General features: G+C 39.7%; 1 protein-coding gene across 3 annotated transcripts in view; it reads right to left on the reverse strand.

The window, feature by feature from the left end:
• The window catches only part of LOC132382393 (zinc finger protein 280C-like), a 127229-nt gene that overhangs the window by 35553 nt on the left and 72670 nt on the right, over positions 1–19006 (reverse strand). For all 3 annotated transcript variants that reach the window (XM_059952542.1, XM_059952540.1, XM_059952541.1), the window contains 3 exons: positions 14462–14562; positions 9643–9789; positions 3036–3170 (listed from right to left, as the gene is read on the reverse strand). In XM_059952542.1, the coding sequence (XP_059808525.1) occupies positions 3036–3170; positions 9643–9789; positions 14462–14562 (383 nt within the window). The remainder of the gene's footprint in view (positions 1–3035; positions 3171–9642; positions 9790–14461; positions 14563–19006) is intronic.

The raw sequence follows: 19006 nt of genomic DNA on the forward strand, positions 1-19006 counted from the left end.
ATCCTCCACACTGCCAAGAGTCTTACCATTAGTACTATATTCTGTCATCATATTTGACCTACCAAAATGAACCACCTCACATTTAACTGAGTTAAACTCCATCTGCCACTTCTCAGCCCAGTTTTGCATTCTATCCATGTCCCACTGTAACATCTGACAGCCCTCCACACTATCCACAACACCTCCAACCTTTGTGTCATCAGCAAATTTACTAACCCATTCCTACACTTCCTCATCCAGGCCATTTATAAAAATCATGAAGAGTAGTGGTCCCAGAACAGATCCCTGAGTAACACCACTGGTCACCGACCTCCGTACAGAATATGACCCATCCACAACCACTCTTTGTCTTCTGTGGGCAAGCTAATTCTGATCCACAAAGCAAAGTCCCCTTGGATCCCATGCCTTCTTACTTTCTCAATAAACCTATCAACATATGATGAACTATATTCTGCTATCAACATCCTTGAAATGATGCACCTCATTAACCTTGTTCATCAGAGCTGAGGACTTCAACCAGGCCAACTTCAAGAGTGTCCTGCCAAATCTATCAATACATCTCCTGTCTCATCAGAAGCCCAAACATCCCAACCACTGCTACACAACCAAAAATGCCAGTTACTCCAACCATTGCCTACATTTTGGAAATTCAGATCATCAGGCTGTGTTCTTTCCCCGCTTACAATCAAAAACTGAAATGTGAAAGTCAAGTACAGAAAGTTGTGCAGAGCCAGTCTGAGGAAATAAATGAGCTGCGCAACTGCATTGAGCCAGTGCCCAGGTCTGTTTAATTTCACACTTCAATCATCTGCTGTTTTTTAATTTTCAGCCAGAAAAGTTTTATTGTCATTTTCTAAATCACACTGCACACTGCAACAGGCCCAGGTGCAAGGTTGGGTTACTCTGGGTGCCAAGCTGATTTGAAGAGCTTAAGGATAGCTTCAGGCTGGGCCCGGAGCAAATCACTGGGTGGTGTGGTCTAGGTCCAGAACCTTTTGCAGCATCTGTGCCCAGGTCCTATTGTGCTGTTTAGACAATATAAGCGCCAGACTACATCAGAGGCAAGAGCCTATTTTGCTCACTCTCCACAATTTTCACTCCTCTCTCCAGGGGGCTGGAGACTTTCGCTGTTCCATTGTTTGGACTATTTAACTGCTGGTCCAGAGAGACTGAAAAGACAGGGTACTGGTCGGGATGAGAGCCAATTTCACTCATTCTCCATGATGGTAACCTCCATGGCAAGAAGGCTGCCTCTGTTGCTGTGCTCTCACTAACATGATGCACTGATAAGCGAGGCTTTGGGCCTACTTCAGGGTTCGGATCTGAAGACTCAATTTTGGTTTGGAGTGCTGTTGATCGCATGATTTGTATTTTTTTTCTTTCTCTTGTTGATCTTTTATTTTCATTTTTATTCTTTATTTCTTTAATTGGGTTCTTTTGGTTTTCTTGCTTTGTGGCTACCTGTGAGCAAGCAAATCTCAGGGTTGTATAACTTATACATTCTTTGATAATAAATGTACTTGAATACTTGGAAGAAACTTCCATAGAATGGAAAGTGCTGGAAACGACAATTTAAAATACGTGGGTTAAATAGGGATATTACCATCCCACCATTCTGGAACTCAATGCATAACTGTTACATAGACAAAAATAACCTCAAAGGACACCTACAATTTTATTTTCATTAAACTTTATAAATCAGATACTTCTTTCTGTGACTATGTAAAGCAACTGCAGAAGATGACCATGAATATAATAATCCATGTCAATGCATCAGTCATTCCTATCTAACACAAAGAAACGCATAGGGGAAACAAATTAAAAACAACTTGAGAAAACAATATACTGGGGGTAAAGTAATTCTATGCAAATACAAAGCTCAAATGTTGTAAAGACAGAGAACCAATAGCAAAATTAGCAGATTTTACTGGCAGTGAAGGTGCTAAAAAAGGCTCTATCCACAATGGCAATCTCAAAATCCCAGCTGCATGCCATTTCAACCCCCCTTCCCATTCTCACAGTGAAATGTCCATCCTTGGCCTCCTTCACTATCAGGGTGAAGCTCAGTGCAAAACGGAAGAATGACACGTTGTTTTCCGCCTGGACAGTTTACAATCAAATGGCATAACATCGAGTTTTCGAATTTCAGGTAACCCTCCCTTCTGGGTTTTTTTTGTCTCTTTTCCAGCTTGTCAGCCTATTCTCCTTCCAATCCTCCTTCCAATCCTCCTCTGGTCCTTCCATTTTCGTTCTTTTCCCACATACTCCTCCTCCAATCCCCATCACCCATTTCTGTCTCCCTCCTCTCCCCAATGGTGTTCTCATTCTAGCCTCCTTTACTTAACAGACTCCAGCATTAGTAGTCAGCCCATTGTGTTTTTGCTTATCTCCCCCTAGGAGCCGTCTCCAATTTCAACACTCTTGTCCTCACATCTTCCTTCATTTTTCGTAGCTTCTCATTTTTCTTAGCCTCTTTTGTCTGCCTCTACCAATCATTCACCTGCCAATATCTCCCATATCCACCTCTACAACCTACCCATAATCTCTTTCCCCTTCTCAGTCTAACAATCACCTGTGACTTCTATAGTATTACTTACTTCTCCCCTTTAAACTGACCATCTCCCCTCTCAGTCTTGATGCAAATTTGGATCCAAAGTATTACCAATTCCTTTGACCCCCACAGATGCTGCTCAACCCACTGAATTCCTCCAACAGATTGGCTGTAAAAGGCTGCAACTTAATCTGCTACCTAAGCTCTATGCAGGCTGTGGAAAAGATTACTCCATTTAAAATAAGCTTTTTCAATAAAAGATCAATATAAGGGGTACAAATTACAAGTGTTTTTATGCATCACAGATGATTTAATAACACCAATAATTGTTCTTTTGTTTTATGAATTACAAACAAATCATATAATCATGAAACTAATCAAAACAATGTTAAGATGAAACAATTTAAAAGCTATGAAATTGTCAAGTATTAAATAAATGTGACATTCATAATACATACGTGACATATCAGTGCAATAATCCTACCTTTGTGCCAGGAGGTAGACCTTCTAATTGTATAGGTTTTCGAAATGTCCTATGGTGTTGAGTCTTATGATCCACCTTTTCTTTACAGGTTAGAAACTGAAGCTTACATTTGCTGCAACGGTAAACTCCCTTTTTCTGGACAAGATATTAAAAGTTTAAACAACATTTGAAGGTACAAGAATAATCTAGTTTACCTAATCAACACAATGATAATTAGAAGATAATTTTAACATGGTAGAAGATACTTTTAAAAACAAAATGCTTAGTTGCTTCAATATTTCAAATTCCCAAGATCATCTTGAAGTTTCTGCACTTTTGTACCTTTCAGCTTGAACCTTATTATAATTATCTGCTCTGAATTAATTTTTTGGAGCATGGCAAAGTTTTCAATGTCCAACTGTATCCTCGATTTCCTCATTTGCAGACCCTAGTTAGTATGGATTGGTAACAACACTTCCTCCACAATCACCACCACCATATGAATGGGTGCTTAGTCTCTTGTTCTACTTGCTTTATATTTATGACCGTGAGGCTAAATACAGCTCCAATGCCATACCTAAGTTTGCTGATGACACCACTGCTGTTAGCTGAATCGAAGGTGGTGAAGAAATATAAGAGAGAGACTGAAAATCTGGCTCAACAGCGCCACAACCACCACCCTTTCACTCAACATCAGTAAAAGCAAAGAGTAGATTATTAACTAAAAGAAGAAGAAACCAAAGTTCCATGAATCAATCCTCATTAGGAGATTATAGGTAAAGAGGATCAGTAATGTAAAATTCTTTGGCGTTATCACATCAGAGGATCTATCCTGGGATCAGCACGTAACTGCCATTACAAAGAAGGGGCAGCTGTGCTTCTATTTTATCAGAAGTTTGCACAGATTCAGATCTAAAAAACCTATATAGATGCACAGTGGAAAATATTCTGACTAGTTGCATCATGGCCTGGTATGGAAACACTAATGCCCAAGAATGGAAAAACTTACAAAAAGTAGTGGATACTGCTCAGTCCAACACAGGCAAATTCCTCCCCACCATTGAGTAAAACTCAAGAAGCATTTCCACAAGAATGCAGCATCCATCATCAAACACTCCCACTATCCGAGCCATGCTCACCTCTTGCTGCTGTCATCAGCAAGGGGAGTACAGGAACCTTAAGATCCCATACCACCATGTTCAGGAACAGTTATTATCTTATAATCATTAGACTCCTGAACCAGCATTGATAACTACCTTCGCTTCAACTCTAACCTGTTTCCACAATGGGCTTACTTTCAAGGAGTCAACAACTCATGCTCTCACCATCTATCCATCTGTCTATTTATTTATGCACAGTGATCTTCTTTTGCACATTGGCTGTTTGCAGTCTTTGTTTCTATGTAGTCTTTTTCATTGATTCTATTTTATTTCATTGTTCAATTGCAAGTGCCTTCAAGAAAAAGAATATCATGCTATGATGTACAGTGCCCATAAAAAGTATTCACCCTCCTTGGAAGTTTTCATGTTTTATTGTTTTACAACATTGAATCATAGTGGATTTAATTTGGCTTTTTTTGACACTGGTCAACAGAAAAAGACTTTTTCAAAGTGAAAGATCTCTATAGTGATTTAAAATAATTACAAACACAAAATAATTGATCGTATTAAGTATTCACTGCCTTCAAGTCAGTATTTAGTAGATACCCCTTTGGCAGCAATTACAGCCTTGAGTCTGTGTGGATAGGTCTCTACCAGCTTTGCACATTTGCACACTGCAATTTTTCCTCATTCTTCTTCGCAAAACTGCTCAACCTCTGTCAGACTGCATGGGGATCATGAGTGAACAGCCCTTTTCAAGTCCAGCCAGTTTCTCGATTGGATGGAAGTCTGGACTCTGACTTGGCCACTTCAAGTCATTAACTCTGGGGTTTTTAAACCATTCCTGTGTAACTTTGGTTTTATGCTCGGGATCAGTATCTTGCTGTAAACAAATCTTCTCTCAAGTCGCAGTGTTCTTGTAGACTGCATCAGGTTTTCCTCTAGGATTTCCCTGTATTTTGCTGCATACCCTCTACCTTTACAAGCCTTCCAGGGCCACCACACTTTATGGCAGGGATGGTACGTTTTTGATGATGTGCAGTGTAGCGTTTAGTCTGATGGTCAAAAAGCTCAATTTTGGTTTCATCAGACCATAGAACCTTCTTCCAGCTGACTTCAGAGTGTCCCACAAACTCTAGCCAAGATTTCATGTGAGGTTTTTTTTTTTGAACAGTAGCTTTCTCTTTGCCACTCTCCCATAAAGCTCTGACTGGTGAAGCACCCAGGCAAACGTTGTTGTATGTAGTCACTCCCATCTCAGCCACTGAAGCCCGAACTCCTCCAGAGTTGTCAGAGGTCTCTTGGTGGCCTCCCTCACTAGTCCCCTTCTTGCACAGTCACTCAGTTTTTGACAATGGCCTGCTCTAGGCAGATTTACAGTTGAGCAATATTCTTTCCATTTCTTTATGATTGATTTAACTATACTCCAAGGAATATTCAGAAACTTGGAAATTTTCTTGTATTCATCTCCTGACTTGTGCTTTTCAAAAACCTTTTCGCAGAGTGTTCTTTTGTCTTCATTGTGTAATAAAAATATTTTTACTACAATCAATTATAACACCTTGACTGCACACAGGTCTCTAAAAACAAATCTCCATTATGTGACTTCAAAAAACAACTGGCTTCACCAGTGATGATTTGGAGTGTTATATTAAAGGCAGGGAGGTAAATACTAATGTAATCAATTATTTTTGTTTTATATTTGTAATTAATTTAGATCACTTTGTAGAGATGTTTTCACTTTGACACAAAAGCCTTTTTCTGTTGATCAGTGTCAAAAAAGCCAAATTAAATCTACTGTGATTCAAAGTTGTAAAACAACATGAAAACTTCCACTCTACGAATACTTTTTATAGGCACTGTATATATACTTTGATAATAAATGCACTTTAAATTTTGAATTCTACTCAGGTGGACCGAAAGGTGGTATTGCTGAAAAACTGATCCCCAGGTTCCATTTTTCTTCTTTAAACCTAGGTTATGCTCTACTTTCTGGGCCTTGGCTTTTCATCTTTGGTTTAAGATAAACTCAACTTGCAAATGAAAGCTATAATTTATATGTACATAGAAAACTTTATTATTAATATAATTGACTTCCCTTCAGAGTAAAATTATGTTTATTGGGGAAAAAATTTATAACGTTACAATCTTTATATCCAGTACAAATTCTTTTCTTGCAAGCATTCACAGTAAATGCAAAGAAACAATAGAATCAATGAAAAACCGCACACAGGACATACAACCAACCAATGTGCAAAAGACAACAAACTGTGCAAATACAAAAGGAGGAGAAAAAACAAAATAATAAAAAATAAATAAGCGATAAAAATTGAGAACATGAGATCAAGAATCCTTGAAAGTGAGTCCAAATGCTATGAGAACAGTTCAGTGTTAGAGGGAGTGATGTTCTTCCCTCTGGTTCAAGAGCCTAATAGTTGATGTATAATGACTATTCCTAAACCTGGTGGTGTGGGTCCTGAGGCTCCTGTACTTCAGACTGCCGAAAAATGGTTAAAGATATTAGTACCTCAGGTGACAGGATTTTAAGGAAAATGTTAATCTGCAAGTTATTACTTATCATAATGGTAGTTATCGCTCTCAGGTTGCGCCACAATGCTCATTATCAGCTACTTCACGTAATCTTCAACTTTAGTCCAGAACTAGAGGCCACATTTGAAGAATAAGGGTAGGCCATTTAGAACAGAGATGCAGAAAAACTTTTTCACCCAGAGAGTGGTGGATATGTGGAATGCTCTGCCCCAGAAGGCAGTGGAGGCCAAGTCTCTGGATGCTTTCAAAACAGAGTTAGATAGAGCTCTTATAGATAGCAGGGTCAAGGGATATGGGGAGAGGGCAGGAACGGGGTACTGATTGTGTATGATCAGCCATGATCACAGTGAATGGCAGTGCTGGCTAGAAGGGCCAAATGGCCTACTCCTATCTATTGTCTATTGTTTTTTTAATGTTATCTGCTTTGTGCATCCCGTAAGATTTCTTTATAGTTCAATTTAATTTCCATTATATAAGACCGAAGGTATAGAGCAGAATTGATCTGGCCCATCAAGTCTGCTCTGCCATTCAATCACGGCTGATCCTTGTTTATTCTCCTCCTCAACCCCTGTTCCCAGCCTTCTTCCCAAAACCTTTGATTCCATGTCCAATCAAGAACGTATCAATCTCTGCCTTAAATACACCCAACAACCTTGCCTCCACAGCTGCACATGGCAACAAATTCCACAAATTCACCACCCTCTGGCTAAAGAAATATCTCTGTTTAAAACGGCGCCCCTCTATCCTGAGAATGTGCCCTCTTGTCCTAGACTTCCCACCATGGGAAACATCCTTTCCACATCTACTCTGACTAGTCTTTCAACTCTAGACCCTCTCCAATGCCAGCACATCTTTTCTAAGATGAGGGGCCCAAAACTGTTCACGATACTCAAGGTGACACATCACCAGTGCCTTATAAAGCCTCAGCATCACATCCCTGCTCTTGTATTCTAGACCTCTTGAAAGAATGCTAGCATTGCATTTGCCTTCCTCACCACTGACTCTACCTGCATGTTAACCTTTAGGCTGTTCTGCACAAGGACTCCCAAGTCCCTTTGCATCTTGGATTTCTTGGATTTTCTCCCCGTTTAGAAAAGAATCAGCACATGTATTTCTGCTACCAAAGTACATGACCATACATTTTCCAACATTGTATTTCTTTTGCCACTCTCTTGCCCATTCTCCTAATCTGTCTAAGCTGTGATATTGTAAATTCAAAGTAAATTTGTGCCATTTAAGCACAAAATATTATCTGTTTTTGTCCAATTTTTATTGGCATTCAAGCAATAAACAGAATTGATAGAAACTTTACATGTGATCACAATATCTGTAGGCTATTTCTCAATGGTGTAGATTAGTGGTCGCCAACCCGTCAACTGCGATCAACTAGTCGATCTTTGAGACTTCTCCAGTAGATCCCAAAAAAAAAAGAAAAATAAATACACAAATACTGTAGTGAGATTGTTTCTGGGTTGTGGAGTTTTAGTTCCATTCTTTCTGCCCAGTGTGCATGCGCGTAGCTCCCCCACCATGCACTACGGTGTACTTTAGCGTCCCCAACCACTGGGCCACGGGGAAACGATATGAGTCAGCTGCACCTTTCCTCATTCCCCGTCACGCCCATTGTTGAACTTGAATACATGCGAGGTCATTGCCCAATCGCGTCAGGGATCACTGGTTGGCCTCGTGTAACCAGCTGCTTCGTGCAGCCAGCAAGAAGTGCCATTGCTACTGGCCTGGAGCGCAGAAAGATGGGCACTGCCTCTAAACCTGTTTAGCACACTGAATGTTCATGGGGAACCCGGTGCTAAAATATTCACAGATGACCTCATTTGGGCTCAGGGTTTCATAAGCAGCAGGGCAGCTACCTCGCTGCGATCTACTGAAACAAACTTTTGTCAGCTGATAAATCCTACGGGGGGGGGGGGGGGGCGGCGGGGCGGATGTGCGCCCTGTCACACTCCTTGCTCGGTTGGTCGCCCTCTCCAGACTGCGACTGCCGCGGCCCTGGCACAGGAACAGCTGTGCTTGGCCAAGGAGGCTGGAGAGGCTGGAGCTCGGGCCCAGAGGCTGTCTAATGAGGCAATGAAGCCCTCAAAACTGCTTCGGTACCTTGAGTCCAAGCACCCTGCACTTAAAGACAGAAAAAACATGAACAAGCGGGACAGCAGCTGAGAGCCATGTACACTAAATTGCGGAATAGACTGGACATAAGGACCCTGCTTCGAGTATTGCTGTATTCCAGTCGTGTTTAACACCCCCCCACCCACCCCCGTCAGCTGGTCCATAAGAATATTGTCAATATTAAACCGGTCCGCAGAGCAAAAAAAAGGATGGTGACCCCTGGTGTTCATACATTGTTTCTACTTCCGGGTTGTGGGGTTTTACTTCCGGTCTTTTCTGCCCTGGTCCACATGCATGCAACTAGTTGATTTGGAGTCAATCTTGCCCTTCACTAAGGCCGAGGTAGGGGATCTTGGGCTTAAAAAGGTTGGTGACCACTAGTGTAGAGTTTATGAAGTGCAATTTATTCAAAGAAGGGAGATAACTTGAATGCAGCAGTCTTTAAGTGGGTTTCTAGTTATGCTGACTATTCAAATTGTTCAGCTATGAGCTACAAATAGATTTCTCCCCGACAATGACAAACTGAGATGTTCAATAAACCTAACAAAGAATGTCAAAAACAACAATAATGTTGTAACTGATTACTGACCTACTTATTTTTTTAAACTTAAGTACCATTCTTCCCTCATATCCACCACTTCATCATGCATTTTGAAATCCAATGAAAGTAGCGTTCTTTTACTTAGTAAATTTTCTCAACTGACCTTATTCGCTGTTCAAGCTTCTCCAAGTGATTACAAATCTTATAGTACATATACAGATCATTAGTAATATTGTTGAGTGAGTTGCCCCGTTTCTGCACTAAGCAGAAACCCATTTGCAAAATTCAATGTAAATCAGTAATAATACTGTACCTGATGCCTCATGTAATGCTGGACATAAGCATTTCCACTTTTAATGACCTTAAGGCAAAATGGGCAGAGCAACTGCTTGGTATTTTCATGAGCAACACGGAAATGGTTATCAACATCTGAATACACTGATGACCGGTAACTGCATACCTAAAGGTGGGAGGATGGAAAAATAGACCACAGTCAGATAAAGTGAAGTCTAATTTGACCAGATTATACTTATCCATTTTAGCCTTCATTTTGATTGCTTTCTCTAATCTGGAATGGTTCTAGAGGACTGGAAAATTGCAACTATCACTCCACTCTTTAAGAAGGGAGGAAGGTGGTAGAAAGGAAATTGTAGGCCAGTTAGCCTGACTTTTCAGTTTCAGAATAGATGGAGGCACATGATAAAGTAGACCAAAGTCAGTATGATTTCTTTCAGGGGAAGATTGTAACTGGAGAATCCGTTGGAATTCTTTGAGGAAATAACAGGCAAGATAAACAAAAGAGTTGCTCTGATTGGGTCCAAGACATTTTAAAGGGGGAGAGATGGGGGGGGGGGGGGAGGAAATGGGCAACCAGAGTCTTGGCACATATTAACACCAATTACATAGGCAGGAAAAGTGAGGGGGTCATGAAGAGATAACTCAGGAAACTAAGTAGAATGCTGAAAAGCAGGGCCTTCAGGGTAGTAATTGCTGACCTGCTGCCTGTGCCACACGCTAGTAAAGGTAATGATAGGATGATTTCACAGATTAATGTGCGGCTGAGAAACTGGTGCAGGGGGCAGAGCTTCAGATTTCTGGATCATTGGGATCTCTTCTGGGGAAGGTATGACCTGTACAAAACGGATGGGTTACACCTGAACCTGAGGGGGAACCAATTTCCTTGCAGATAGGTTTGCTGGAGCTGTTGGGGGGGGGGGGGGGGGAGAAGAGAGGGGAATGTTTAAACTAATTTTGGTAGAGGAATAGGAACTGGGTAATATAGCTGTAGGTTTACAAGCAGAGGTAATCGGTAATAAGACTGTCAGGAAGAACAGTCAGATGATAGGGCAAAACTGCAGTCAGTAAGATGAGTTGCACTGTAACATAGGGACAAAATCGAAAAGGGTGATGAATACAGGAGAAGGTGTTATATTTGAATGCACCCAGGATAGAGAATAAGGTAGATGACCCTGTAGCACAATTAGAGATTACCAGGTATGACATTGTGGGATCACTGAGTCATGGTTGAAAGAAAATCAGTTAGGGAGCTTAACATCCAAGAACACACATTATATTGAAAAGACAAGCAAGTAGGCAGAGAGGGTGGTGTGCTTCTGTGAGTAAAATTAGAAATCAAATTCTTAGAAAGAGATTACAGAAGATCAATATATGTAGAATCCTTCTGGGTAGTGTTAAAACTGCAAGGGTAAAAAGACCCTGATGGAAATTATACACAGGCTTCCGAACAGTAGCCAGGAAGTGGGCTACAAATTACAACAGGAGATAGAAAAGGCACATCAAAGTGCAATGTTACGAAAGCCATGGGGGAATTTCAATATGCAGGTAGATTGGAAAAATCAGGTTGGTGCTGGATCCCAAGAGAGAGAATTTATAGAATACAGACAAGATGGATATTAGAGCAGCTTGTGGTTGAACCAACCAAGGAATTAGCTATTCTGGATTGGGTGTTGTGTAATGAACTGTATTTGATTAGGGAGCTTGAGGTAAAGGAGCCCCTAGGAAGCAGTGATCTTAATATGATAGAATTCACTCTGCAGTTTGAGAGAGAGAAGCTAAAGTTAGATGTATCATTATTGCAGTGTTATAAAGAGAATTACAGAGGCATGAAAGAGGAGCTGACCAAAACTGATTGGAAGGGGACATTGGCAGGAATGACAGCAAAGCAGCAACAGCTGGGGTTTCTGGAAGCAATTCAAAAGGTCCAGGATAGCTACATCCCAAAGAAGAAAAAGTATTCTAAAGGCAGGATGACATAACCATTGCTGAGAAGGGAAGTCAAAACCAACATAAAAGCAAGAGAGCCCATATATTAAAGCAAATATTGGTGGAAAGTTAAGAGCTGAGAAACTTTTAAAAACCAATAAAAGAAAACTAAAAATGCCATAAGAGGGAAAAAGGCTGCGATATGAAGCTAAGCTAGCCAATAATATTAAAGAGGATGCCAAAAGTTTTTTTCAGATATATAATGAATAAAAGAGAAGTGAGGGTAAATACTCGACTGGGGGAAAATGACATTGGAGAGGTAGTAATGGGGAACAAGAAAATGGCAGACAAGCTGAATAAGCATTCTGCATCATTTTCACTGTGGAAGATATCAGCCGTATACCGAAAGTTCGACAGTGTCAGATATCAAAAGTGAATGCAGTAATATTAGGGGACAAGGTGCTGGGGAAACTGAAAGGTCTGAAAGTAGCGAAGTCCCTTGAACCAGATAGACTGCACCAAAGGGTTCCGAAAGAGATTGTAGAGGCATAATTAATGATCTTTGAGTAATCATTTTACAGACACAGACACACACACCCCCCACACACACACAGGCATGGTTCCAGAGGACTAAAAAATTGCAAAGGTCACTCTTCAACAAAGGAGAGAGGCTGAAGAATGGAAATTATACACCAGTTAGCCTGACCTCAGTGGTTGGGAAGATGTCCCTTCAGGGTACTTAGGGGCACATGATAAAATAGGCTAAAGTCAGCATGGTTTCCTTAAGGGGAAATCTTGCCTAACTAATCAGTTGGAATTCTTTGAGGAAAGACAAGCAGAATAGACACAGTAGAATCAGTGGATGTTATGTTCTTGGATTTTCAGAAGGTCTCTTACAAGGCACTGCACATAAGGCTGCTTAAAAAGATCAGAGCCCATAATATTACAGGAAAGATACTAGCATGAATACAGCATTGGCTGATTGGCGGGAAGCAAAGGGAGCCTTTTCTTATTGGCTGGCAGTGACTACCAGTGTTCTACAGTGATTGGTGTTGGGACCACTTCTTTTTCACATTGTATGTCAATGATTTGGATGACAGAATTGATGGTTTTCTGGCCAAGTTTGTGAACGATACGAAGACAGGTGGAGGGGCAGGTAGTGTCAAAGAAGCAGGGAGTCTGCAGAAAGATTGAGTTAGATTATGAGAATGGCCAAAGAAGTAACAGATGGAATACAGTGTCAGCATGTGCATGGTCATGCACTTTGGTAGAAGGAATAAAAACATGGACTACTTTCTAAACAGGGAGAAAATTCAAAGATCCATGGTGGTGCAAAGGAACTTTGGAGCCCTCATGCAGGATTTCCTAAAGCTTCATTTGAAGGTTGAGTTGGTGATGAGAAAGACAAATGCAATGTTAGCATTCATTTTCAGAGGACTAGAATATAAAAGCAAGGTTGTAATGCTGAGGCTTTATATGGCACTGGTGAGGCCTCATTTAGAGTACTGAAAGCAGTTTTAGGCTATTTCTTTTACAAAGGATGTGCTAACATTCCAGAGATTTCAAAGGATGTTCATGAGAATGATTCTGGGTATGAAGGCTTATCATATGAGGTGATGACGTGTGATTGATGGCTCTGGGCCTGTACTTCCACCCCCCCCCCCCACCCCCCGCCATTTAGAAGAATGGGAGAGGGTGATCTCATTGAAACCTATCACATGTTGAAATGCCTAGATAGAATAGATGTTAAGAGGATGCTGGGAGAAATCTAGGACAGAAGGCACAGTCATAAGATAGGGGGACATCCAGTTAGAATGGAGATGAGAAGGAATTTAGCCAGAGGGTGGTGAATCTGCAAAATTCATTGCCACAGACAGCTGTTGAGGCCAAGTCATTTGGTATATTTAAAGTAGAGGTTGATGGGTTCTTGATTAGTAAGGGCATAAAAGGTTACAGGGAGCAGGCAGAAGAATGGGGTTGAGAGGGATAATAAATCAGCCATGATGAAATAACAGAAAAGACCTGAATGGCCAAATTACCTAATTCTGCTCCTACTGTATGTCCTATGATCTAATTTGAATCATCATTAATACATGTATAGACATATTTTCCCAGTGCCAGGAGAGTTCACCATTCTCACATACACGGACACATGTTAGTTGGAATATGGAAGCTGAAGAATTAAGAAAATCTTCAATGGATAAGGTGCTTTCACATGGATCACTGAAATGGAAAGTACACTATGTCTTGTTAACCCAGAAGTAGTTGTTAATGTGTCTGCAGCTGCACCAAATGGGATCTTGAAAGAGCTAAGCCAACAATTAACTGTGTGAAACTAAGAGATGAACTCCCAAAATCCAAAAAGGATAGGCACATGCACACATTTCATAATAAAAGACTGACAGGATAGATCTGATTAATTTAAATCTTGATTGAATGATTAATGATTGTACTTAAGTATACATAATAAAATCAATTAAGAAAATTACTGAAAGAGGGGAAGGGGTAGGGGGAGAGGAGCAGAGGGAGAGAAGAAGGGGGAGAGGGGGAAGGGGAGGGGGACAGGGGGAGAAGGAAGAAAGGAGTAAGAAAGGGGGAAACATCTATCCTGTGATGGTGTATGATAGACTATATCCACTAAATTGCAACTAAAAATAGGGTCTCATCTGCCACGCATTATGTCAAGAACTGGAACTTCAATATGTACACCACTTATTATAACTCAAGTATTTGTAAATGCTTATCAAATGGGATTTCCTGTTAAGAGTTTTACTTTCAATTTGATAAAACGTACCATTAATTCAATGTCATCATTACTCATTCCAAAATTAAGGCAAAATGCTTGCAATTTTAAACAGAAACCTCTTTAAACAAAAAAAATCATTTACAGATATCAAAAATAAAATTACCTGACAAACATATGGCATTTCCCCTGGTTTATGATTGTCTTTCATATGCTGTAGAAGAACTTGCTCAGATTCATAGGATAATTCACAAATTTTGCAAATTGCTGAAAAAACAACCAAGAAACAAAATTATATCTGCTTAATATTTGTTTCTTCAAATACTCTACATCTTATTAACTTTAATGCGTTAAAATAAGGTAGACTGAACAAATAAGCTCAGTTAGACGTTTCTTTAATAAGGGTTCTTTACTAAAAGAATAATTTTCAAATGCCTTTCACACCATGCATTTTTTGAAAATTGTAACATTCTTTACTGTTTCAGTACTTTATTTAATTTTATTTATGTGCCAAAACTGACGGAAGGGAGAAAGTGAAGCAAGTAGCATTCTTATTCCCATTAACATATAAACTGATGTATAATTAACTTCAGTCAGATTTTCTCTTTTCATGTTTGATGTCTTTCCCCAAAATATTAAGAAATGTAGTTATCTTTTTTTTTACTAATGTCAAACAACTTCATCAGAAATTAGTTTTATCAGAAGTTTGGGAGTTCATTTGTACCCAAGCTTGGAATTAAGTCTTATTTTCATTTTGTTTATTTCCTGGATGTTTTCTGATAAAAAAAATCTAGTTTCTTAGTTCACCATTCTGTAATCTTATTACCTCATCTTGCATTTAGTTTGACCAGTAGGTGTCTATTGTGCAACAATTATTTGAAAACATAGAAATCAGACCAATAAGTCACCCACTCTTCCTTATTTATCATTTAATAAAGACTTATGTATATCCTCATTATTAATGCCAATTCTCTTACCAGGCAGTGGAATTATGATTTTATAAAACAAAACAATCTATTTTCATTTTGTGATCTAAGTCTAAATTACACAGTAATTTTTAAAAACTTCTTTCAATTTAGGATACTGCATTTGCTCTTAAGAATATGGTTACCTGTACATTAGGGGAAAGCAGATAAACATTGGGTGATCATTTTATATAACACTGTTAATTTTGCTCATGTTACTTTGATTTCGGCAAATGACTGACCACTCCCAGAAGGTCTCTTCAGACAACATTAGTTTTATAGCAGTTATTTACATCGGTCACTTTTGAATCATCATAGTGGCAACTATTCACAAAAACTAAAGAACCTCCCTATTCCTGAAATTGTTTCAATCAGCACCAATTGACAAGAGATGTTAAAGACATTAAAAAATATACTTCCAGTTTAATTTTAAACAGTGAAAATGTAAAATGTTCCAAAATAAAAATCACAGCAAAAATACTGAAATTATTTATCTTTTGTAAATGTCACAGAAAGAGAAAACTGACACTGATTAAAGGATTTGCCAAGGTTGAGAATTATGGGGGAAATAATGATGTTTGAATGTTAAATCTTCAGCCTTTTGATGTGTAACAATGTAAGAACTATTTACAAAATTATTGATCAAGGAAGAACAAAATATTAAACCAAAACACAACAAAATTAAGAATATACAAACTACTAGCTATTTCACTGCTGGATCTTGTCCACTATACAATTTTATCATGGTTGATTCTGACCTCAATCTCACACTCCCATTTTTATGTTCCTTTCTATAACCTGGGGTAATAAAAACCAACTTCAAAGATCTGCAGTGCATTTAAATAATATTCCATTCAACAGCAATGATTGTGTTTCTAACTAAAGAATATATTTATTATTGTGCAACCTCTTAACTATCTGGAAATATTTTAAGGAACCAAGTTGCAGTGTGCAAATAAAGCTGCACTTCAGGAATAATAAAATTAACTGTTCTATTTAGACTGGCATAGGGAAAATAACTTGAGCAGTAGTAGCTGCATTATAGATGCACTTATCGTTTCTAACTCATGTGAAACAGAAAACTTGATCGACATGTATAACATTCTCAAAGCCCTTGGCAGATAGTTACTAAGAACACAATGGTAATGTAGTGTTTAGTGCGACACTATTACAGCTCAGGGCATTCTAGAATTCGGATTTCAATTCTGGCACTGTTCTGAAAGGAGTCTCTGTTGCCCTCCTGTGGAATACATGAGTTTTCCCCAGGTGCTCTGGTTATCTCCTGAAGTCCAAAGACACAGTGGATCGGTTAATAGTTCATTGTAAATTGTTCCATGATGAGGTTACAGTTAATCGGGGTTGTGGGGTTGCTGGGGCCGCTTGGCTCAAAGACCTTGGAGGGCCTGCTCACACTGTATCGCAAAAATAAAGAAGCTGCTACCCTGACTAGAAGGTGAGAACTAGAGGGTAGTTCATGATAAAAGACTGATTATTTACAGTGGAGAGGAAGAAATAAATTCTCACTTAGAGAGTTGTGGATCTTTGAAATGCATAACCTGAGATGACATTGGATGGTCACAACTGACAATGACAGATTTTTGAGTAGCTCGAGAATTGAGATACAGTAAGAAAATAAATTTACAAGTTCAGCTACAAACATATCACATAGTAGACTCAAGACTCTTCCTTTTATGTCTTAAGAATGACAGCTTAATTATAGTTAATATTCTAAGATTAGACATAAAGCAATGTTTCCTGCTAACTCTAAAAGTTGTTCACAAAGTTGCTCTTTCCAATATTCTGTAGGAACTCTGGTGTCCAGCAAGACAGATTTCAAGATTATCCAGCAATTATATTGCTGAAGGGTCTCAGCCCGAAGTGTCAACTGTTTACTCTTTTCCACAGATGCTGCCTGGCCTGCTGAGTTCCTCCACCATTGTATGTATTGCTTGGATTTCTAGCATCTGCAGACTTTCACTTGTTTGAGGATTATAGGTGAATTGTTTGGAGCTCTGAATGGTGGTGAGGGAGAATGTGAATGGGCAGTCTAGCATTTGTACCACTAACAGGGATAAGAGCCAGGAGGCGAGGGATGAATGGGCAAGGGAATCATAGAGAGAGGGATCCCTGCAGAATGAGAGAGGATGAAGGTAAAGATGTGTTTGGTGTTACTTTTAAAAACCATGGAATTTGAAATATAGAGCAATACATATAAATAAATATTTCTTAAGTAATAGGGCACCAGGGCACCAATAGCAAACACCAGAGGGCTAATGTACAAATTAAGGGAGGGAAGTTTAGGGGAAACATCAGGGGTTTTTACACAGAGGGTTGTGAGTTCCTGGAATGACTTGCCAGGGATGTTGGTGGAGGCTAAAACATTAGGGGTATTTAAGAGCCTCTTGGACAGGCACATGGGTGAAAGAAAAATGGGGGGTTATGGGCTATTGTGGGTCTAGTATTTTTTTAAGAATTATATGGGTCGGCACAACATGGAGTGCTGAAAGGCCTGTACTGTGCTGTAGTGTTCTAAAAATAAAAATCCAGAAAGATCATTAAAGCATACTTTTAAAGCTTAGTAAGCTATTAAAAACCCATTCATACCCCATATGACAAAACTTCATATTTTCAAAGCAACGTTTCCAGCACCAACAGAATCTCCTGGTGCTTATGTTATTTGTTGATATTTTTCAAAATGTGTTTTTTTTTTGAAAAACACTGGAACGAGTGGAGGAGTGATAAGGATCTACATATACTTCTGGACTTTTGTGCTTAAATATGTATTGGCATATTCCCAAAGGTATAGTTAAATTTCCTCCATTAAATAGTAAGCACTGCAAGTTATTTCTCACTGGAAATCCAAGCCAAAGATTAATCTAAATTCTACATTAACCATATAACTTCTAACAATACAGCAAGTTTCCTTATAATAAACAGATGACAGGTTTTAAAAAGATAATGTAACTTAAATAAAAAACTGTATAATTTAGAAACACACACAAAATTGTGGTGGAACGCAGCAGGCCAGGCAGCACCTATAGGGAGAAGTGCTGTTGACGTTTCGGGCCGAGACCCTTCGTCAGGACTAACTGAAAGGAAAGATAGTAAGAGATTTGAAAGCAGGAGGGGGAGGGGAAAATCCGAAATGATAGAAGACTGGAGGGGGTGGGGTGAAGCTGAGAGCCAGACAGGTGACTGGCAAAGGGGATACAGAGCTAGAGAAGGGAAAGGATCATGGGACAGGAGGCCTAGGGAGAAAGGGGGATGGGAGCACCAGAGGGAGATGAAGAACAGGCAGAGTGATGGGCAGAGAGAGAAAAAAAACTGAATATATCAGGGATGGGATAAGAAGGAGAGGGGCATTAACGCAAGTTAGAGAAATCAATGTTCATGCCATCAAGTTGGCATGTTTAAAAGAGGAAGACATCTCCTTCATCCCGGAATTAAAAACCTCATCCTGAGAAGTGGATCCGCCCACCACCCCACTCAGGATAGGGTTCCCCTTGTCCTCATCTACCACCCCACCAGCCCCCGGATCCAACGTATAGTTCTCCATAACTTCTGCCACCTCCAACGGGATCCCACTACCAAGCATATCTTTCCCTCCCCCCCTTTCTGCTTTCCTCAGGGATCACTCCCTATGTGACTCCCTTGTCCATTCATTCCCCCCATCCCTTCCCACCGATCTCCCTCCTGGCACTTATCCTTGCAAGCAGAACAAGTGCTACACCTGCCCTTACACTTCC

Source organism: Hypanus sabinus, chromosome 28, assembly GCF_030144855.1.
Source record: "Hypanus sabinus isolate sHypSab1 chromosome 28, sHypSab1.hap1, whole genome shotgun sequence".
Taxonomy (NCBI): Eukaryota; Metazoa; Chordata; class Chondrichthyes; order Myliobatiformes; family Dasyatidae; genus Hypanus; species Hypanus sabinus.